The sequence below is a fragment of the Archocentrus centrarchus genome, chromosome 10 (assembly GCF_007364275.1).
Source record: "Archocentrus centrarchus isolate MPI-CPG fArcCen1 chromosome 10, fArcCen1, whole genome shotgun sequence".
NCBI classification, from domain to species: domain Eukaryota; kingdom Metazoa; phylum Chordata; class Actinopteri; order Cichliformes; family Cichlidae; genus Archocentrus; species Archocentrus centrarchus.
This window is the reverse complement of record NC_044355.1, coordinates 35,310,743-35,333,901: the sequence shown is the minus strand read 5'-3', so window position 1 is coordinate 35,333,901 and position 23,159 is coordinate 35,310,743. Positions and strand designations below refer to the sequence as shown.

The following is a 23,159-nucleotide window of genomic DNA, read 5'->3' as shown; positions in this document are numbered from 1 at the left end:
CAATAGACGCCATGTTGTCTTTCAGTCGCGCTCGTACAAACTTGAGTAACTGAGGAGATAACCCACTCACTGCAGCCAGCAGTGTCTTCTCGTCTGCAGCGGGGCTGGTTGAGGCTGGCCGGTAGAGAGGCCCGCTTTCACCGGGAGCTTCTGGGGTGTTGAAATATAGACGACGTCCTCCATTGTCGTACCGGGAAAGCAGCGTAGACAAAAACCGCCATTCAGTTTGAACGGAAGAGAAGGAAGGCACTGATTGGTCCTACAGACCTTCAGCGTGATCCCGCACGTGATCTGTATTGTCCAATCACAGGCGAGGAAGCTGCCACACGGAAATTAAATTCATTTCATTTCAAGTGAATTCAATTTTATTTATATAGCAGCAAATCACAACAAACAGTCGCCTCAAGGCGCTTTGTATTGTGGATAAAGACCCTACAATAATACAGAGAAAACCCAAAATGACCCCCTATGAGCTGGAAGATGTGTTGTTCACACATCCACTGTCTGTTTAAGCAGGACAACTGAGAAGGTGACTGTTGCATTAAAATTTTCCTTATTTTTTTTTTTTTATTTACCTTTTTACATTTACATTTTTCTCATGAAGGTTTTGCTGATATCTCTTATGTACATCCATGTATAGCAAAATAAAAGTTTATACGTTTTCGTATTCCATCTGCCTTGGTAGTCTTTAATGTCATTAATGCATGTGAACATTCACTGAACGTTTATAGCAGCGTTCATGGGATGCTGTCTGAATGTTCAATGCTAGCTGGGAAGCCACTGCACAGGAGAGGATGATGGTGTGACAGACTTTTTGTTACAGTGAATTAGACTGAAAACTGAGTATGCTTTTCAATGAAAATAATGCTTGTGGTGTCACCAAAATCAAGTTATAGCCTTTGTTTATCTCCCTCAGTCACTAAAGTTCAGGGTTCACAAAAAACTCCATGACAAAGGCTCACAGACAGAAGCTCACAGACAGAAGCTCACAGCCTTATTGGAAAAAGGGACAAAAGCTGAAAACTTCCAAAAATATATTTCCAACTAGATAATTCAAATTTATAAATTAGAATGATTTCTTGTGAGATTAGTCTTGTTTGAATGTTTCGCTGTAGAAATAAAAATATGTTGGTTACAACTTGGGAGGGGTAGACCACTGGTGAGTATTGGTGACCACTGGTGAGTACTTGATTTGCATTTGTATGACTCACAGAAACCTCCTTTACATATGAGAGCCTGCCCTAGACCTGAGGAGAGGGGCGGAGCTGAGGGAGCACTGACACAGAGAGTCCACGGCAGTTTCCCTACAGTTTACTGTTCTGGCCAAAGCCTCCTGCTGAGAGCCCTAAAACTCAAGGCGCGCGTCAATATTACATACAAGAAACTGTCGAAAAAACCCACTTTTCATGCAGTGAGACCCTTTACTTATGTACTTATTGCCATGCAGAAATGTGACTAAAAACCTTAAACACAGTTAAGGTCTGTTTGGTTTCAAGAATACTATCATTATCAATGAGGAGCAGAAAGGGACTCAGCTCTAAACATGCAGCACCTTAGTACATCATTTTTGTGTGATTCTTTTAAATATCATCCTCCCCAAATTTTATGCTCTGAAAGGGGAACACCTACAAATACATAGGCAATAATGCCGGCCACCAAAATACCTGCACTAGACAAAAATAGCCTGTATCCAAAATAATAAAGCAGCATACAAGTTTATTGATCTGTCAACTATCCATAATGTTTATGGAGAGAATACAGGAAGATCTGATCTGTCACGGATGTTTACATGGATATTATCTGGATATGAATATCATAAGATATCTTGCAAAAGACAAGATACATTCAGTGGCTTGCAAAAGTATTCATACCCCTTGAACTTTTCCATATTTTCTCACATTACAATGACAAATAAATGTATTTCACTGGAATTTAATGTGAAAGACCAACACAAAGTGGTATACAATTGTGAAGTGGAATGAAAATTATACATGATTCAAAACATTTTTTACAAATAAAAAAACTGGAAAGTGCGGTGTGCAAAAGTATTCAGCCCCCCTGAGTCAATACTTTGTGGAACCACCTTTTGCTGCAATTACAACTGCAAGTCTTTTAGGGTATGTCTCCACCAGCTTTGCACATCTAGTGACTGAAATTTTTGCCCATTCTTCTTTGTAAAACAGCTCAAGCTCAGTCAGCATTTGTGAACAGCAGCTTTCAGATCTTGCCACAAATACTCGATTGTATTTAGGTCTGGATATTGACTGGGCCATTCTAACACATGAATATGTTTGGTTTTAAACCCTTCCATTGTAGCCCTGGCTTTATGTTTAGGGTCGTTGTCCTGCTGGAAGGTGAACCTCCGCCCCAGTCTCAAGTCTTTTGCAGACTCCAACAGGTTTTCTTCCAAGATTGCCCTGTATTTGGCTCCATCCATCTTTTCATCAACTCTGACCAACTTCCCTGTCCCTGCTGAAGAGCAGCAGCCCCAGAGCATGATGCTGCCACCACCATATTTGACAGTGGGGATGGTGTGTTCAGAGTAATGTGCAGTGTTAATTCTCTGCCACACATAGCGTTTTGCATTTTGGCCAAAAAGTTCAATTTTGGTCTCATCTGACCACCTTGTTCCACATGTTTGCTGTGTCCCCAACATGGCTTCTGGCAAACTGCAAAGGGGACTTTTTATGGTTTTCTTTTAACAATGGCTTTCTTCTTGCCACTCTTCCATAAATATCACATTTGTGCAGTGCACGACTAATAGTTGTCCTGTGGACAGATTCCCCCACCTGAGCTGTGGATCTCTGCATTTCACCCAGAGTCACCATGGGCCTCTTGGCTGCATCTCTGATCAGTGCTCTCCTTGTTTGGCCTGTAAGTTTAGGTGGACGGCCTTGTCTTGGTAGGTTTACGGTTGTGCCATACTCTTTCCATTTCCGGATAATGGATTGAACAGTGCTTCGTGAGATGTTCAAAGCTTGGGAACTCTTTTTTATAGCCTAAGCTTGCTTTAAACTTCTCCACAATCTTATTCCTGACCTGTCTGTTGTGTTTTTTGGACTTCATGATGCTGTTTACTCCCCAATATTCTCTTAACCAACCTCTGAGGCTGTCACGGAGCAGCTGTATTTGTACTGAGACTAGATTACACACAGGTGGACTCTTTTTAGTCATTAGCAGTCATCAAGCAACTTCTGAATGCAATTGGTTGCACTCAGAGAAAAGGGGGCTGAATACTTTTGCACACCACACTTTTCAGTTTTTTATTTGTAAAAAATGTTTTGAATCATGTATAATTTTCCCACCTTATCGTGGTGGAGGGGTTTGTGTGTCCCAGGAGCTATGTTGCCTGGGGGCTTGTCCCCCTGGTAGGGTCTCCCATGGCAAACTGGTCCTGGGTGAGAGTCCAGACAAAGAGCGGTTCAGAAGACCCCTATGTTTGTAACAGCAAGGGAACAGTTTACCCTGCCCGGGATAGGGTTACTGGGGCCCCACCCTGGTGCCAGGCCTGGGGAGGGAGCTCGAGGGAGAGCGTCTGGTGGCCAGGCATTAGTCTGTGGTGCTTGGCCGAGCGCAGCCTGAAGAGGTTACCTGGGCCCGCCCTCCTGTAGGCCCACCACCCGCAGGAGGCATCGTAGGGGTCGGGTGCAGTGTGTGTCGGGCGTTGGCTGAGGGCAGAGGCCCTGGCGGACCGATCCCCCCTATTGAGACTGGCTATTGGGACATGGAATGTCACCTCTCTGGTGGGGAAGGAGCCTGAGCTAGTGCGTGAGGTTGAGAGACACCAGCTAGATATAGTTGGCCTGGCCTGGGCTCTGGAACCAGTCACCTGGAAAAGGGCTGGACTCTGTTCCAGTCTGGAGCTGCCCTCAGTGAGAGGCGGCGAGCTGGGGTAGGTATTCTTGTATTCCCCCGGCTTGCTGTCTGTACGTTGGAGTTTTCACCGGTAGACAAGAGGGTTGTTTCCCTGCTCCTTCGGGCCGGGAAACGGGTCCTGACTGTTGTATGTGCTTATGCGCCGAATGACAGTTCAGAGTACCCACCCTTTTTGGAGTCGCTGGGCGGGGTGCTGGAGAGCGCTCACGTGGGCAATGACAGTGAGACCTAGAGGGGCGTGATTCAGAGGAACGGCCTGCCTGATCTGAACCCGAATGGTGTTTTGTTATTGGACTTCTGTGCAAACCACAGTTTGTCCATAATGAACACCATGTTTGAACATAAGGATGTCCATAAGTGCACATGGCACCAGGACACCCTAGGTCGCAAGTCGATGATCGATTTTGTAATTGTATCATGAAGAAAGAGGGAGAATATTTTGATAATCCTCCCTCTACCAAACTTTACACTTGGCACAATGCAGTCAGACAAGTAACAGTCTCTTGACAACCACCAAACTCAGATTCACTCATCAGATTGCCAGATGGAGAAGCGTGATTCATCACTCCAGAGAACACATCTCCACTGCTCTAAGGTCCAGTGCTTTACAACACTGCATCCGACACTTTGCATTGCGTTTTGTGATGTGAGGCTTGGATGCAGCTGCTGGGCCATGGAAACCTATTCCATGAAGCTCTCTATGCACTTTTCTTGAGCTAATCTGAAGTCCACATTAACTTTTGAAGTCTGTAGTGATTGACTGCAGAAAACGTCTCAGCACCTCTGTCATTTTATGTGGTTAAACCCCGGCACTGTCTGATTAACAATCACTTTGACTTTGTTATAACACCACTAACAGTTTAATGTGAAATATTTAGTACAGAGGGAATTTCATGCTTGGATTTGTTGCACAGGTGGCACCCTAACAATATATACACTGTATTGGCAATATATACACTATATTGGTTTTGCATATTTTTTTTATTTTTATATATATATATATATATATATATATATATATATATATATATATATATATATATATATATATATATATATATATATAGATAGATACTTAACCCCAAGTTGCTCTCCGACCATCCTGTCGGAGTATGAATGTGTGTGAATGCTAGTTAATTAAAAGCACTTAGCTTAGTATAAACATGGAAGTGCTTGTATGAATGTGAGTGCATGGGTAAATGTAAACATGTTGTGTAAGCGCTTTCAGTGCTCTGACTGAATAGAAAAGCGCTATATAAGAGCTAGTCCATTTACCATTTATATATATATATATATATATATATATATATATATATATATATATAGTATAACAAAGTTAATCCAGCAGTATACAAGTTTATTACATGAGAAACCTATGGGAAAGCCCCATATTTGCATGGGCAATCTAAAAGACATGTACTACAAGATGCAAATCCAGGATGACATTAACCAGTCAGATATGTATAAACCGTTTACTATGTATGCTTATTTGTGACTAGTTCACTAAATTAGGTGTTTTCAAAGTAGTGCTGTGATAATTGCTTTTGTAGTTTTGATAGAGTGCTGACTCAGTAACATTACGATAAAGTAAATAGAAGTGTTGTTTTTGACATACTGCCTCATTTTCTGGTACAAAAATTAGGTATTAAATGGCCTGTGGCTAAACTAGAAAACCTCAAATTAGTTTGGGCCCTAATCAATCTGTGAACACCGCTTAATGATATTTTGATAATTTATTATCTTGATGCCTCTTGTGCTCTGCTCTAGGTGACCAAGTTTTGGTCCTCCACATACAGACAGACACAAGGAGCAATTTAGAGACTATGCAATTACATTAACATGAAAATTATGCATGATGCTGGGTTCTAGCCAGTGGCTGAACACCTGGCGCTGTGTTGGACTGAAGTATTGTGTGCCAGGCTGAGAATTGAACCGGCTCATTATCGGAACTGATCTTGGAACACCTTGGCAAAAAAAAAAAAAAACCCCGGCACTGTCTGATTAACAATTTTTCTATAGTGAATTTTATCAACAAAGTGAAAAATGGTTAAAATGGAAACTATGAAGCTGATGACAGCACAGTGGTTTTCAGTTTTAGAAACTGATTTTTATATTATACTAAAATCTTTTCATAAGTTGATAGGTGATAGTAGTCATTTCCTTCCAGTCTTTTTAATATTCTATCATAATAATATTAATATTAATATTCATTTTTTTATTTATCCATCCATTTTCTGTTGCTTATCATTTTCAGGGTCGCGGGGGGGTGGAGCCTATCCCGGCTGTCATAGAGCGAGAGGCAGGGTACACTCTACACAGGTCGCAAGCCTGTCGCAATTTATCTATTTATATTCATCTCTCTTGCAGATTTTTCTGTGATGACAAATAATAAATAATATTAATTTTGGTCTCTGTTTCTATGTTTCTGCAAGTACATCTTAAGAGACTCAACATAGTCCACTGGCATTAAATCACAGTCAAATGCTTATGTTTATAAAATCAGGTTCTTCCCACTGTTGATCAAAACTTTTAATATTTGCTGCTGATTACTGCTGAAGCTCCTGAAGGCAAAGGATGGTATTATGAACAGTATCCAGAGGCCACTTTTTGTTTTGTGTAGATAGACTGAAGTGGGTAAACTACTCTGGGTGGTTGTTAATTGTTAACACTTCAATTGTTAACATAAGAAATTACTCCATGCTTGTGTTTTATTTTCTTTCCCCCTAAACTTGTGGACCCTCCGGTCCACAGCGTGATGTCCTAACCAGTTCAGCTAGACCTTGCAGCCTGTCAGGGTTCTAAGCTAATGGTTGATTGCTTGGTGCTGTGCTGGGCTGAGAATTTCACCATTTTGCTATAGGAACTGTTTGCTATCACCGTAATTAGCACTAGTAAACAGTCATCTGATACTCTCCCGGTGAAGATAATTTAGTCCAGGAATAAAACCAGACAAAAGGTCTGATGGACTCTTCACAGAGATAGATGATGACATCTTCATCATCATGTGTAATTAGTATACAGTTGTGCTCAAAAGTTTACATACCCCGGCAGAATTTCTGCTTTCTTGGCCTTTTTTCAGAGAATATGAATGATAACACAAAAACATCTTTTCCACTCAGGCTTACTGGTTGGGTGAAACCATTTATTGATAAACAATGTGTTTTCTCTTTTTAAATCATAATGACAACAAAAAACATCCAAATTCTGCCGGGGTATGTAAACTTTTGAGCACAACTGTATATAGGTTGTCAGTTTACCTGAAACATGTACCTTACATTAATGTAGCAATCACTGTTTAAATAACATTGATCAGAACTTGCTTTTTTTACTCATGCATGAGTTCAACTCAAAGTAAACATACTTAGAGTTGATTTAACTAACTGATCACCTGTTCTGGAACTGAAAACTGAGTTCCCCACCTCAGAATTGATAATCTGAGTTTGTAAATGGTAAATGGACTAGTTCTTATAAAGCACTTTTCTACTCTGTCTGAGCACTCAAAGCGCTTACACAACATGTTTACATTTACCCCATTCACATCCATTCATACAAGCACTTCCATGATTAACTAAGCGCTTTCATTTTCTAACATTCACACTCCAACGCTTGCGTCGGAGAGCAACCTGGGGTTCAGTATCTTGCCCAAGGACACTTTGGCATGTAGCCTGGAGCAGCCAGGAATCAATCCACTGACCTTCCAATCAGGAGGTGACCTGCTCTATCTCCTGAGCTACAGCCACCCCACCCCAGTTTGTTGAGCCTGCTCTCCACTGAGAATATGTTTTCATATTGTACCAGCCATTTGATAGTGGAAGTTCTTGAAAGTTGTTTTGTATGGAAAAAAATAACATTAGGCTTATGAAACTGTAAAAATAGTTTAGTTTAATAGTTTAACATCTCTTCTTTTACTGGCACTGCACTAATTCTGTTAGAACTACTATTGCAAAAACATTGACTTAATACTAATTTAAAACAAGAGCACCCCTGAGCAGGTGCCAACATTGTTTTGAATTTGTAACGGGGTGGAGGGTGGCCAGGTAAAGTACTGTTATAGTTAAGTCAATGAACAAGTGTGTGAAGTTTGATTGGTCTAGCTTAAATGGTATGCATGGTTTGATATGGTATCAGGGTTTATACAGGAATCCTAGAGTTAAATTTACTACCTTTTACTACCTTTTACTACCCCGCGGAAACCCTGGGTTTGGTGTGAATTTGAACGTCCTAGGTCACACTATTTTCAAGTTATTGCATACACAAGATTTTCAGAAAACTTGACCTCTGATCTTTAGCTTGAGGTTAAAGTCACTGAGATGTCGAAGATTTTTAGTAGACGCATATACGGTATGACTTGAACATCCTACGTCACATCACTCCTGTGTTATGGCCACTATCAAAGTTTTTGGGGAACAGATGCCACCAATGCTGCCACATTGAGCAAGTGCTCAGTGAGGAGGACTGCAGATATTTTAAAGACATCTTGATGAGCAATGAGGAGAGTCAGCCTGCCTGAGTGGAGGTCCACCAGACTAAATTAAATATTACACATTTGCTGGGAGGAACTAGCTCAATGGCCAATGATGTGGCCCTCCCAAAGGGGTTAAGGTCATTTATGTGAAAGAGTAAAAGATGATAAAGTCCTAAATTGCTGTTGTTGAGAATGCTGTTGAAATTATGGCTTTAACTAACAATTATTTTTTCTTATCAGTTAAGTTAGTGTTTCTATCATTTCTTTAATTAACTTTGTTGTTTGCTGTATAAATAAGGCAATAGAGAAAAGTGCCCTCCACAAATTTCCTGAAGACCAAGGTAATGTCTTTAAATTAGTTTAATGTTCTGTTAAGACATCAATGTAACACTCCCCTGTGATTCCAGGGGCTATGTTGTCTGTGAGCTATTGCTCGCTGGCAGGGTCTCCCCCAAGGCAAATTGCTCCTGGGAGAGGGCCCAGACGAAGAGTGATTCAGATGATCCTTCTGATCAGACCAAGGGAACAGTTTACCCTGCCAGGGAGAGGGTATCTTTGGCCCCACCCTGGAGCCAGGCTTCTGGAGTGTATTCAAGGGAGGCACAGAAAAAGAAGCTATGGGCCAGCCCTCCTGTAGGCCCACTACCTGCAGGAAGCATCATGGTGGATGCTGTAGTGATGTCTTGGTTGACACGCCTCTGCAACGTCACATGGAGATCTGGGGCAGTGCCACTGGATTGGCAGACCGGGATGGTGGTTTCCATCTTTAAGACGGGGATGCAGAGGGTGTGCTCCAGCTATTGGGGGATCACACTCCACAGTATCTGCTGGAAGGTCTATGCCAGGGTGCTAGAAAGGAGAGGTCGTCCGTTAGTTGAACCTCAGATTTAAGAGGAACAATGCAGTTTTCATCCTGGACAAGCTCTTTATCCTCTCAAGGATATTGAAGTGTGCATGGGAGTTTTCCCATCTAGTCTACATGTGTTTTATAGACTTGGAGAAGCCAAATGACAGCATTTCTGGTCCGTATTGCCAGCAATAAGTAAAACTCATTTCTGATGGGTGTTAGACACTGCTAAGGCTGCCCTTTGTCACCAATTGTGTACATAATCTAGACAAAATTTCTAGGCATAGCCAAGGGGCAAAAGGCTTCTGCCTTATTTCTGCTTTTTGTGGATGATGTGGTTCCCTTAGCTTCATCGGTTTGGCCTCCCGTTTACACGAGAATGGCATGAAAACGATACTTTTTGAAAATGGGGCAAGCGCAAATACGCACTATGGTTGTGGCTCCAATATCTACACCACCAACTTGTGGCCTGGCAATGGGAACTGCAGGGTTTTCATCCTCCTGCATTTCCATGTAAACAGATATAATTTCTGAAACATTTCTGTCTGAATGCATTACTCTTTGAAAACAAAATTGGCAAAATGACACAGTTTCCACTGAAAATGTTCTTGTGTAAATGGGGCCTAAGTATCTCAGGATCTTGTTCACGAGTGAGGGGCGAGGGGAGCGGAAAACTGACAAACAGATTGGGGCTGCAGCTGCAGTGATGTGGACGCTGCATGGTCCGTTGTTATAAAGACAAAGCCAAGCATAAAAGCAAGGTGTTACCTGTTGATCTCCATCCCTATCCTCATCTATGGTCATTCTATTGTCTTTGGGTAATGACCAAAGGAACGAGATCCCTAATAAAAGTGGAAGAAATAAGCTTCCCCCCGAAAGGCGACTGGCCTCTCCCTTAGAGGCAGGATGAAGAGCGCAGTCCTTCAAGAGGGGCTCAGAGTAGAGCCACTACTCTTCCACATTTGTCGTGATTCAGGCAGGGGGGAGGAGGATGCCTCTTGGTTACCTCTTGGGCAAAGTGTTCCGGGCATGTCTTGCCAGGAGGAGGACCATGTGGCAGACCCAGGACATGCTGGAGAGACTATATCTCTTGGTTGGCTTGGGAATGCCTCGATGTTCCCCCAGATAAACTGGAGGAGGTGGCTGGAGAGCGGGGGGGTTTAAGATTTAAGATAGTGTTTATTTGTCACATGCACAGTTATACACAGTGAAATGTATTTTATACCTGCAACCATATATACACACACATATAAATAAGAAGAATAAAAATAAAAATAAGTAATTCACACTATACACTATACTCTATATACTATACACTATACACACTTTTACATGGAATTATAGATTATAATATTTACATTGTGCAATAATAGTCTCTACTTAGGCTGCTTAGGTGACCTGGCACTGGATAAGCTGAAGAAAATGGATGAATGGATGGATTGAAAATAAAATGAAAATGACTGAAATCTTTAAATGTTCGAAATAGTTTCAGATACATTTTCTGTTAGTCTATAACTATAGAGCACCAACAATCAGTCTGTTAATTTCAAGTTAGATATGGGCAAAAATCCCTCTTTGCTGTTGGACCACTTGTTTTATTTTTAATTACTTAATGTGTTTTTATATTCATACAGTCGGTTATGATACACAAGTATTTTTCATTTAATATAGATAGACCCATAATCCCAATTTGCCTGTATATAGGAAAGACTTGTTAGAATACTACACAAGCATACACATATTCACAGGCAAATACAGAAACCTTTATTATCTTATCAGTTATTTAATGAACACTTGAACAATGAACACTAAGAACCAGTTAGTTTTGTTCTGTTATTTTATATGCATGGTTTTGGAAGTAAAAGCTTTTTATGGGGTTTTTAAGCTTTGCTGAGTTTTAAACTGTTTAGTAACTCCTGCCAAGACTACATGTGTGACTCGGGCCCTAACCCTTTAACTAGTGTAATATACAAAATAGTTGAAATGTATAGAAACCGAGATGTTAAATCTAATAAATGAATTAAATCTGAGTGTTTTAGATGTTAGCCTGTCCAAAAGGGTTTTTTGCTGGTCCTGTTGACAAGATAAGCAAGAGATGCAGATCTAAATTAGAGACATTTTTCAGATACTGTATATGCCATAAAACATGAATGTAAAATTTCTAATCAAGCACAGAAGTAATCATGTAAATGACATTGAGTATTTGCTGTGTGCATATTTAAGGATATCAAATATTCAGTATGCAAAATGGTATCTGTTCTCCTGATCATCACCAGAATTTAATCTACTTTTCCTTGTACCATCCCCAAAAACTCGGTTCATAATTTTCCAAGTTATCCTTCTAACAGATAGGCAAATGTGGCAGAAAACATAAACCCCCAACCTGTCAGTTAGTGAAGTAAAAATATATTGATGGGAGTGGAAGGGCACTCAACAGAGTGCCTACTTCGCCCACCTGAAATTTTCTATGTGCCCATACTAGTAGATCAGAGACTATAAATGTATTTTCTTTAACACCTGTAAAATATTTTTTTATTTTAAAAATGAGATCCACGTGAACAGATAATAGCATATATAGTCTATTTAATTCACTTTATGTACATAATAACATCCTCTAAAAATAACTGAAAAAAAGAAAAACATTTGCAGAGATATGAATTGCATATGTGTGGGATTTTTGTGTAGGACTTGGAGTTCAGTTTGCTTTATCGTGAGTTTTTTTAAAATAGAAAAAGAAAATGAATTATCAACAGTAACTGTTTACAAGTATCAAATTGCACTGCGATAGATGAAAAAATTCCCTGAGATATGTATTTTAAAATTTCGGCAATAATGAGATAGGGATTTTTTTTTTTTTTAAATGTTAAATTTTTGGTGACCTTTACTTTTGACCTTGAAAGTAAAATCATATGTTCTTGGGCCACTGGGAAAAATTTCCAGAAGGTTTCATGAAATTTGGGTGAAAACAATTGAGACAGGGACTGTTTATAACGCTGGTCAACAAGAAAAACTTTTTGTCCACTACCTGAGGAAAAACAACTGATTTTTACTAATTTGGGTTATGCCAATTCCAAATATGCAAACAGAATATCTCTAGCATGTCAGGATCTTGAGTTACATAACTATGCCACTAAATGCCAATTGCCAAACTCGAAAAGTACACCATGAACATACACCTGGTGAAAAAAAGACACAGATACCAAAATCAATCATATGAGGAATCTCAAACTAATACATTCCACAATTAGTCTGCCTAAACAGTTCAAAAGTGTGACAAGCACTCATGCTTGTGCTTCATGGAAGTTTCACGCTGTAAAAACCAGCAGTAGTCACCCATCATTGTTGCGTTATAGTGCCCCTGGTACCTGGTCTCCATGTCAGAGATATCTTGATGGAACCTTTCACCATGCTCATCACTCACATTGCCCAAACTGGGTGGAAAGAAGTCAAGATGAGAGTGAAGGAAGTGAATCTTAAGTGACATTCTGCAACCCATGCATTTGAATGATATGAGCATGCTGTCAACTAGTTCTTCATAGTTTGTGGCTTTGTGGTTGCCCAAGAAATTTTGTACCACCTGAACAAATGATTCCCATGCTCTTAGTTTAAGGGATATGAGCTTAGATGGAAAGTCTTAAATCTAATAAGCTCATGGATTTGGGGTCCATTAAAGATCCCAGCTTTGAGCTTGGCATCACTTTGGACTGCCCCAGGGGGCGCTGGTGAGCAATGGAGGAGTAGGCAGCGTTTCCCTGGAGCTCCTGCAAATTTAGAAATATTTTTCGCACTAACTCGACATTTGGACGGCTCTACAATAGATTGGGAGAGAGAACAAGCTAGATTTCACTCAACTGCACCAGGACAGGATGAAAGCAAATTTGAGGATGCATTCCTCCAACAAGGACAAGAAAGCGAAAGAACCGTGCCCAGCCGCCTCGGACTCGCCTGAAGGTAGCTATCCGATGGCTAATGCTATCATCCTAGAGGCCATAAACTCTCTCTGCGCAGAACTACAAGTAACCAAGTCCGAAATTTGTCAGACAATAGACACTCGCATTGAAGAAGTGTCCGCCAATATCAGAGGAGAACTCCTTGCCCTCAAGACTGAAACTCAAAATGCCATACACGTGCTGAAAACGACCAACGTCCAACATGGCGCATCCATTGCTGAACTAGAACAAGCGGCCACACAGTCAGCGGATGCCATAACCGTGCCACAGTCGGAGATAAAACGTCTATGCACAGAAACAAATCAGCTAACAGAAAAATGCATGGATCTAGAAGGAAGGTCCAGACGACAAAATATACGGATTGCAATGTTAAGAGAAGGGGCAGAGACAGGCGCAGAACTGAACGGATTCGTCTCGCAGCTCCTGAAGGACATGCTGGCTTTGGATGACTTACCGCTGGTGGACCGCGCTCATAAAGCTCTACGAAGGCGCCCAGACGACACAGGACCTCCTCGGGTGTTGGTGGTGAGACTCCATTATTACCGCGACGTTACAATGATCCTCCGGAAGGCCATGAATCAGAGGGACCTCGCCTACCGCAGGCAGAAGATCCGCATCTTTCCCGACTTCATCCCCGAGGTGGCAAGACGCAGAGCTGCATTTAACGGTGTTAGAGCACTTCTTCGGGATGTTGGACTGTTCTATGATCATCCAGCTAAGTTTATATAATGCTTAGAATCTTCACTTTGATTACATAACTAGCTGCCTTAAGTCTCGTTGATAATTTGAAGTGGGCTGATGTTTATAGATTGGCAGCTTATATAACCTGACGCATGCTTTTGAGATCTTTTTTTTTTTTTTTTTTTTTCCCAAATGCTCGGATGTTGTTTTGGTGCTCGAATTCTATATTTTTGCAGAGCTTTCTAAACTTCTAATTAGGAGTTAACAGTAAGGGAAGTTGTTAGTTGAGTAGGTTAATGTGTCTTGTTGTGTAAGTGTTACTCTTAATTTATTTTTTCTGCTTATTCTTTTCTTTATAGCTTCCTTAGAGGGGTCGCGCCTTACTTTGCAAGTTCTTCTTAGTATAGGCAAGACAGTAAGCATTTTGTTTAAAGGGGTGGGCTGGGACTTGTATATGGTGTATAACCATCTCTTTCACACTTATGAGGACTTACATATTCTTTTTCATTCTAATCTGAGTTATGCAGGTTAATTCAACACAAACAAAGAAGGGCGGACAAGTTACCTTAGTCACCTGGAATGTTAAAGGTCTGAATAATCCTGTTAAGAGGGGTAAAATATTAGCACACCTAAAGACATTGTCCAGCGATGTAATTTTCCTTCAGGAAACCCACCTTAATAAGAATGAACACATAAAACTGAGATGCAGGTGGACAGGGTAAACCTATCACTCTACTTGTGCAGTGAGAGCCAGAGGCGTGGCAATATTATTCAAGAAAGGTACACCTTTTAGCCATAAATCAACCATATCCGATAGGGAAGGCAGATATTTAATACTAGTTGGGGAACTGTACTCTGTTCCTATAACTCTGGTTAATATTAATGGCCCCAACATAGACTCCACTTTTTTACAAACATGTCTTAGCCCAAATACCTGACATTTCGCAGACTAATCTAATCATTGGAGGGGATCTGAATCTTGTTTTAGATCCATACTTAGACCGCTCGTCAACACGTAGAGCACCGGCCTCTAATGCTAGTATTTTCCTTAAGGAATACCTAAATAATTCTAATATGGTCGATAGCTGGATGATTTTTAACCCACAGGGAAGAGCCTATTCATTTCACTCACATGTTCACAATGTGTACACACGAATTGATTATTTACTGATAGATGCAAAATTACTGCCCTATACTAGGGAAGTAAAATATCATAATATAGCAATTTCAGACCATGCCCCCTTTCTCTAGATTTACATTTAGATAATTTGAACCAAACTGGAAGACCATGGAAATTAGACCCACAATTGTTGAAGGAACCAGACTTCTGTTAAGTTTATCAGAGAGCAAATTACTTTCTTTGAGATGAATGATCTTCCAGGAACGTGTCCATCAATACTGTGGGAGACTATGAAAGCCTATTTGAGGGGAGGTATTATATCTTTTCGGGCGGCGAGGAGGAAAAAGAATCGTGCAGAGTTGGTGGATTTAGAGCAACAAATTAGGCGTCTGGATAAGGATAACGCTACACGCCCCTCCACAGAAACTCACAAAAAAATTCTTTCGCTGAGGTACAAATATAATCAATTGCTGTCAGATCATATCATTAGGGCTTTTATTTTTACTCAACAGAAATATTTTGAATTTGGGGAAAAACCCAATAAGTTACTGGCTAGACAATTAAGGAAAATGGAACATGAGCTGGGGTGGGTATTCTTGTATCCCCCCGGCTTGCTGCCTGTACGTCGGAGTTGTCACCGGTGGACGAGAGGGTAGTTTCCCTGCGCCTTCGGGCTGGGGAACGGGTCCTGACTGTTGTTTGCGCTTATGCGCCGAATGACAGTTCAGGGTACCCACCCTTTTTGGAGTTGCTGGGCAGGGTGCTAAAGAGTGCTCCATCTGGTGACTCCATAGTCTTGCTGGGAGACTTCAACGCTCACGTGGGCAATGACAGTGAGACCTGGAGGGGCGTGATTGGGAGGAACGGCCTGCCCGATCTGAACCCGAATGGTGTTTTGTTATTGGACTTCTGTGCAAACCACAGTTTGTCCATAACAAACACCGTGTTTGAACACAAGGATGTCCATAAGTGCACATGGCACCAGGACACCCTAGGTCACAGGTCGATGATCGATTTTGTAATCGTATCATCAGATCTGCGGCCGTATGTTCTGGACACTCGGGTGAAGAGAGGAGCTGAGCTGTCAACTGATCACCACCTGGTGGTGAGTTGGATCAGGTGGCGGGGGAAGATGCTGGACAGACCTGGCACACCTAAACGTATTGTGAGGGTGCGCTGGGAACGCCTGGCAGAAGCCCCAGTCCGGGAGATCTTCAACTCCCACCTCCGGCAGAACTTCGACAGCATTCCGAGGGAGGCTGAGGACATTGAGTCCGAATGGACCATGTTCCGCACCTCCATTGTTGAGGCTGCTGCTCAGAGCTGTGGCTGCAAGGTGGTTGGTGCCTGTCGTGGTGGTAACCCCGGAACCAGATGGTGGTCACCGGAGGTGAAGGAAGCCATCAAGCTGAAGAAAGAGTCCTATCGGGCTTGGTTAGCCTGTGGGACTCCGGAGGCAGCTGACAGGTATCGACAGGCCAAGCGGAATGCAGCTCGGGTAGTGGCCAAAGCAAAAACTCGGGTGTGGGAGGAGTTCGGTGAGGCTATGGAAAAAGACTTTTGGACGGCATCGAAGCGATTCTGGCAAACCGTCAGGCGACTCAGGAGGGGAAAGCAGTGGCTATAGTCGGACGGTGGAAGGAATACTTCGAGGACCTTCTGAATCCCACTGACACGCCTTCTGTAGTGGAAGCAGAGTCTGGGGATGAGGGGGATGACTTGACCATCACTGGGGGTGAGGTCACTGAGGTAGTTAAACAACTCCTTGGTGGCAGAGCCCCTGGGGTGGACGAGATTTGCCCTGAGTTCCTGAAGGCTCTGGATGTTGTAGGGCTGTCTTGGTTGACACGCCTCTGCAACATCGCGTGGAGATCTGGGGCAGTGCCATTGGATTGGCAGACCGGGGTGGTGGTCCCCATCTTTAAGAAGGAAGACCGGAGGGTGTGCTCCAACTTTCGGGGGATCACACTACTCAGCCTCCCCGGTAAGGTCTATGCCAGGGTGCTGGAAAGGAGGGTGCGTCCGTTAGTCGAACCTCGGATTCAGGAGGAACAATGCGGTTTTCGTCCTTGTTGTGGAACGCTGGACCAGCTCTTTATCCTCTCAAGGATATTCGAGTGTGCGTGGGAGTTTGCCCAACCAGTCTACATGTGCTTTGTGGACTTGGAGAAGGCATTCGACCGTGTCTCTCAGGGTGTCCTTTGGGAGGTTCTGCGGGAGTATGGGGTGTCTGGCCCATTGTTGCGGGCCATTCAGTCTCTGTACAACCACAGTGAGAGCTTGGTCCGTATAGCCGGTAATAAGTCGGATTCGTTTCCTGTGGGTGTTGGACTCCGTCAGGGCTGCCCTTTGTCACCGATTCTGTTCATAATTTTTATGGACAGAATTTCTAGGCGTAGCCAGGTGGCGGAAGGCTTCTTCCTTGGTGGCCTCAGAGTCTCATCTCTGCTTTTTGCAGATGATGCGGTTCTGTTGGCTTCATCAGGGGGGGGCCTCCAGCTCGCAGTGGAACGGTTCGCAGCTGAGTGTGAAGCGGCTGGCATGAGAATCAGCACCTCTAAGTCTGAGGCCATGGTCCTCAGCCAGAAAAGGGTGGAGTGCCATCTCCGGCTCAGGAACGAGTTCTTGCCTCAAGTGGAGGAGTTTAAGTATCTCGGGGTCTTGTTCACGAGTGATGGGAGAAGGGAACGGGAGATCGACAGGCGGATCGGGGCTGCTTCTGCAGTGATGCGGATGCTGCACCGGTCCGTCGTGGTGAAGAGGGAGCTCAGCGTAAAAGCGAAGCTCTCGATTTACCTGTCGATCTACGTTCCTACCCTCACCTATGGTCACGAGCTTTGGGTAGTGACGAAAGAATAAGATCGCGAATACAAGCGGCAGAAATGAGTTTCCTTCGAAGGGTGGCTGGCCTCTCCCTTAGAGATAAGGTGAGGAGTGCGGCCATCCAGGAGGGGCTCAGAGTAGAGCCGCTGCTCCTCCACATCGAAAGGAGCCAGTTGAGGTGGCTCAGGCATCTGATTAGGATGCCTCCTGGCCGCCTCCTGGGTGAGGTGTTCCAGGCATGTCCCACCGGGAAGAGGCCCCGTGGTAGACCCAGGACACGCTGGAGAGATTATGTATCTCGGCTGGCCTGGGAACGCCTTGGGGTCCCTCCGCATGAGCTGGAGGAGGTGGCTGGGGAGAGGGAAGCCTGGGCTTCTCTGCTTAGGCTTCTGCCCCCGCGACCCGGCCCCGGATAAGTGGAAGAAAATGGATGGATGGATGGATGGATGGAACATGACCGTACAATTAATAAAATTAAATCAGAAAATGGGGAAATTTTAACCTCACACAAATACATTAATCATAGATTTAAACAATTTTATGAATCACTGTATTCTTCCCATGCTATAAAAGATGATTTAATTATACAGAAGTTTTTAGATAGTTGTAATCTCCAAACTTTAACCCAAGAAGTTAAGATCTCTCTTAATGCAAATCTCTCATGCACAGACATTCAGGTTGCTATTAAATCATTAAAAAGTGGGAAAGCGGCTGGTCCTGATGGATATCCTGGGGAATTTTATAAAGAATTTAGTGACCTTTTATCACCTTACTTGCTAAAAATGTACACTCAAGCTAACTCAGATAATATCCTACCGCCTACTATGAGGGAAGCCACTATAATACTAATACCAAAAAAGGACAAGGACCCTGAGGAAGTAGGTAATTACAGGCCAATATCGCTGCTAACCTATGATCAAAAGATACTAGCCAAGATTCTAGCTAATAGGCTGATTTTATTAGTGGATAAATTAATTCATCCCGATCAGACAGGTTTTATACCAAACAGACACTCCTTTTTTAATTTGTGACATCTTTATAATGTGATATACTCCCAGAGGGAGGAAACTTCTGATTTGGCTGTCCTCTCCCTCGATGCGGAAAAGGCCTTTGATCAGGTAGAATGGCCCTACCTTTTTGCAACCCTGAGAAGATACGATCTTGGCGAACACTTTGTAAAATGGTTAAAAATCCTTTATCATAAACCTTGTGCTAGAATTGTCACTAATAAAACACTTTCCCCGATATTTCAGTTACATAGGGGTACCAGACAGGGCTGCTCGCTGTCACCCTTACTTTTTGCCTTAGCCCTAGAACCCCTTGCACAATCAATTCGTGCCAACCCCCTTATACAGGGATACAATACTAAAGGGACTATAAATAAAATTTCCTTATATGCAGATGATATCCTTCTGTTCATAACCAATCTTCAGTGTACTATACCAATGCTCCTAGATACAATCTCGCAGTTTAGCAGGTTTTCGGGTTACAGGATCAATTGGTCCAAGAGTGAACTGATGCCAATTAAGCTCAAGGATTCTTCGATCTTGGAAAGTATGCCATTTAAAATTGCTAATACTAAGTTCACCTACCTTGGAATAGAGCTCATCTTTGCAAGGCAAAACTGGAGGGTGGACTAGCCCTCCCTAATTTCTCATTTTACTATTACTCTTGTGCACTTCGCATCATCACAATTTGGCTAGATCACAATTTTACACAATCCAAGTGGATCACAATGGAAAAAGAAGACTGCAGTCCTCATGAAATTGGTGCTCTTATTCTGTCACCAACAAGTATAGATAATTTGACATACAACACTAACCGCATCATTCACAGTACTATGCGTATTTGGAAACAGATAAAATCCCAGTTCGGTATTGGTTCTATATCTACCTTATTACCATTAGCAAAGAATCCCTCATTTGTCCCTTCCACTTTAGATTCAGGTTATTCACAATGGAAAGATTTAGGCCTCAGGACTAAAATCATTCACAGGCTTCATTACTGTAAGGTGAAGTTACATAAAATTTTCCCTAACACATCCCCACTGTGCGACAAATGCCATATTGAAGAAGCCACACTCCTCCATTCTTACTCTTTGTGTACAAAATTAGCCCCATTTTGGTCTGGCATATTCAAAACTTTATCAGATATGTTTCATACAGAGTTGAGGCTGGACCCACTTCTGATTGTACTCAGAGTTTCTGTTCAACTTTCACAACTTAATAAATACCAACGACAATTTTTATCTTATGCCTTCATCGTAGGGAAAAAACTAGTGTTGATGTTCTGGAAAAAATCAGAGGTTCAATCGGTTAAATTGTGGCTGGAAGAACTGGTAAAGCTCTCTCACCTGGAAAGGATAAGGTATTCCTTAGCAAATAACTTAAAGCGATTCAATAGAACTTGGCAACCCCTTCGACAATATATTGATAACTCTATTTGAAGAGAATTTGATTTGACTCTCGGTGTGATAAGATGTAAGTCCTAGGGACAGAGGAGGGGGGTGGGTCTTGAGAATGTCCTTGTTTATTTGTGTTACCTTTGTTTTGTTTAACTTTGTATTTTTTTTATGTTTTATGTTCATATCAAAAGAGGATGGATTTGTATTGTTGATGTTTTAATTTTCATGTTTGACTCCTCAATAAACTGTCTGAAACACACTTTGGACTGCCCCAGAAACACTATTCCATCACTTGATGTAACACTAAAACTTTGTTTTTATCTACTGACAGATTGAAACAATCACTACAAGAAACTGCAAATTTCTGGCATTATTGATAACTGATATTGGCAATTAAACTTTAGTTGATTGAATTTTCCATCCATCGATCCATTCTCTTCCACTTATCCTGTTCAGGGTCATTGGGGGGCTAGAGCCTATCCCAGTTGTCATAGGGCGAGAGGCAGGGTGCACCCTGTACAGGTCGCCAGCCTGTTGCAGGGCCAACACGGAAAGACAGACTCACATTCACACTCTCATTCACACCTATGGGCAATTTAGAGTAGCCAGTTAACTTAACCCCAGTAAGTGCATGTCTTTGGACTGTGGGAGGAAACTGGAGAACCCGGAGGAAACCCATGCAGACATGGGGAGAACATGCAAACTCCACACAGAGAGAGAGAGAGGCCCGGGCCAAGGTGGAATTGAACCCACTAACCACTGCGCCATTGTGCTGCCCGTTGACTGAATTTTAATGACCATATTTGGATTCAGCACCCCAAAATCACCCATATCAAACTCAGAAAATCTTAGCACACTCTACATTTGCCTGAGAAGCACCAGTACAGCAATACATTAGCTAAATATTGACATGTGAATAACTCAAGAACCTGATGTGCTAGAGAAATTCTGATTATAGATTTGGAATACCTGAAATGCCTTATATCAGGCATTTTTCTCCAGGTAGCAAAATAATTGTTGACTAGTGTTATTTTTGGTGACATCACCTTTGACCATGAAAATAAAATATTTTCTTGAAATCATTCATAATTTTCTCAGTTACCTTGCTAACAGACAGACTGACACAGTGGAAGGTTTTCTGGGTGATCTACTAAAAAAGCCTGCTGCTCCCTTCTCACAAGGGGTCACCGTAGCAGGAAGTTTCGTATGTTTGATTTGGCAGATTTATATGCTGGATGCGCTTCTAGACACAACCCCGAAAGGATATCTGGGTCTCCAGTTTGAATTAACTGAGCAACTTTCCACTTGTAGCACAAATGTGCTAACCATTACACTATGGAGGCACACTCCAGGTGATCTACTGGCAATACTATTTCAGTGACTACTGAGTCTAAGAGCAGACCACAGCAACCTCCCTGAACAGGATCCAGTGGCCAGCACAGGGGCAGACATCTAAGAAAGAGTCTCACATATGAAAACCTGGACAGCACCAGTTCCTGATATGATTCACATCTACTGGCTAAATAAGCTAACTGTACTCCATGAGCACCTGGCAGCAAAAATAACCAGCTGCTAGAGGCTAAGACACGACCAGAATGGCTGACTGAAGGCCAAACAGTCCTGATCCCCAAGGATCAACAGAAAGGACCGGACCCATCCAACTACCGGCCAATAACCTGCCTCAATACAACATCAAAACAGCTAAGGTGAGCAGGCACGTGGCTCAAAACATGAACAGACCCCAGAAAAGAATTGGCAGAGATACCAGGGGAGCCAAACACCAGCTACTGGTAGATAGAGCAGTCACTCAAGACTGCAAGATGATGACTCAAGATGCTCTGTCCCCACTGCTGTTCTCTATAGGCCTTGATCCCCTCAGCCAGATCATCAACTGGCTATGGATACTGACTAAGGACTGGAACAAACATCAATCACCTCCTGTACATGGATAACATCAAGCTGTATGCCAGGAGTGAACAAGATATCGATTTACTGATCCACACCACTAGGATCTACAGCAATGACACTAGAATGTCATTCGGTCTGGAGACGTGTAGGGATGGTAGTCAGAACTGAGGCGATTGTACTACCAGAAGGCAACTTTGTAGACATTGAGGACAGCTACAAGTACCTTGAAATCCCACAGGCAAATGGGAACTATGAAGAGGTCACTAGGAAAGCTGCAACCACCAAGTACCTGCAGAGAGCAAGGCAAGTCCTGAAGAGTCAGCCGAATGGGAAGAACAAGATGCAGGCATTCAAGAACAGGGTTTATACAGGAATCCTAGAGTTAAATTTACTACCTTTTACTACCTATTTTTACTACCTCTAAAATATTTTTACTACCAGGACGAAATCGAGCAGCAGCCTTTTTTGGGGTAGCGGTGGATTCACAGCACTAAGACATGTAAGATGATAGCCCATCTCTCACCAAAGACAAAACTTTATCCCACTTACTTGAAGGTGTAACTGTGACTGTGTATTGACTAAGACCTCATACACATTAATATTCCAAACACATTTCAAAAAGTGGTGCACTAGGTAGGTGCCCGTCTTGCAGCCAGTGGGTTGCCGGTTTGAGTCCCTGTCCCTGTGCTGCATTGTGTCCTTGGGCAAGACACTTAAACCACATTGGCTAACGGTAGTATCGGTCTCTGGCTGCATGACCGCAGATGCTTGTCTATGGATGAGTGATCTGGAACAATCATTTCGTTGTGTGCCTTGTGTACACAATGACAATGAGTTGAATCTATCTATCTAAATTTGTTTTTTTAAGAATATAAACAAACTGCAACGAAATTCAAGTTTCACAAGCCGATTATTTATTTTCCAATAAAATATTGTAATACTGGTTTGCTGCTGAGGTGTGACGGCAATACTTGTGCTCATAGCTGACCTTGAGGTTGCAGTTGCAGTGCTTTCTGTAGCACCAAAAAGCAAAATAGGGATCTGCTCCCCACGCGCAAATCCGCTGCTGGTAAACTGTGGATGCT

General features: G+C 42.5%; 1 protein-coding gene across 5 annotated transcripts in view; it reads right to left on the bottom strand.

The window, feature by feature from the left end:
• The window catches only part of LOC115787377 (storkhead-box protein 2-like), a 129,536-nt gene that overhangs the window by 5,677 nt on the left and 100,700 nt on the right, over positions 1 to 23,159 (bottom strand). The window contains exon 4 of one of the 5 annotated variants that reach the window (XM_030740062.1): positions 8,387 to 9,190. The exons of the other annotated variants lie outside the window; for them this stretch is intronic. Coding sequence (XP_030595922.1) covers positions 9,178 to 9,190 — 13 coding nt within the window. The 3' untranslated portion in view covers positions 8,387 to 9,177. Of the gene's footprint in view, positions 1 to 8,386; positions 9,191 to 23,159 lie in introns of those variants that run through there. 5 annotated transcript variants of the gene reach the window in all.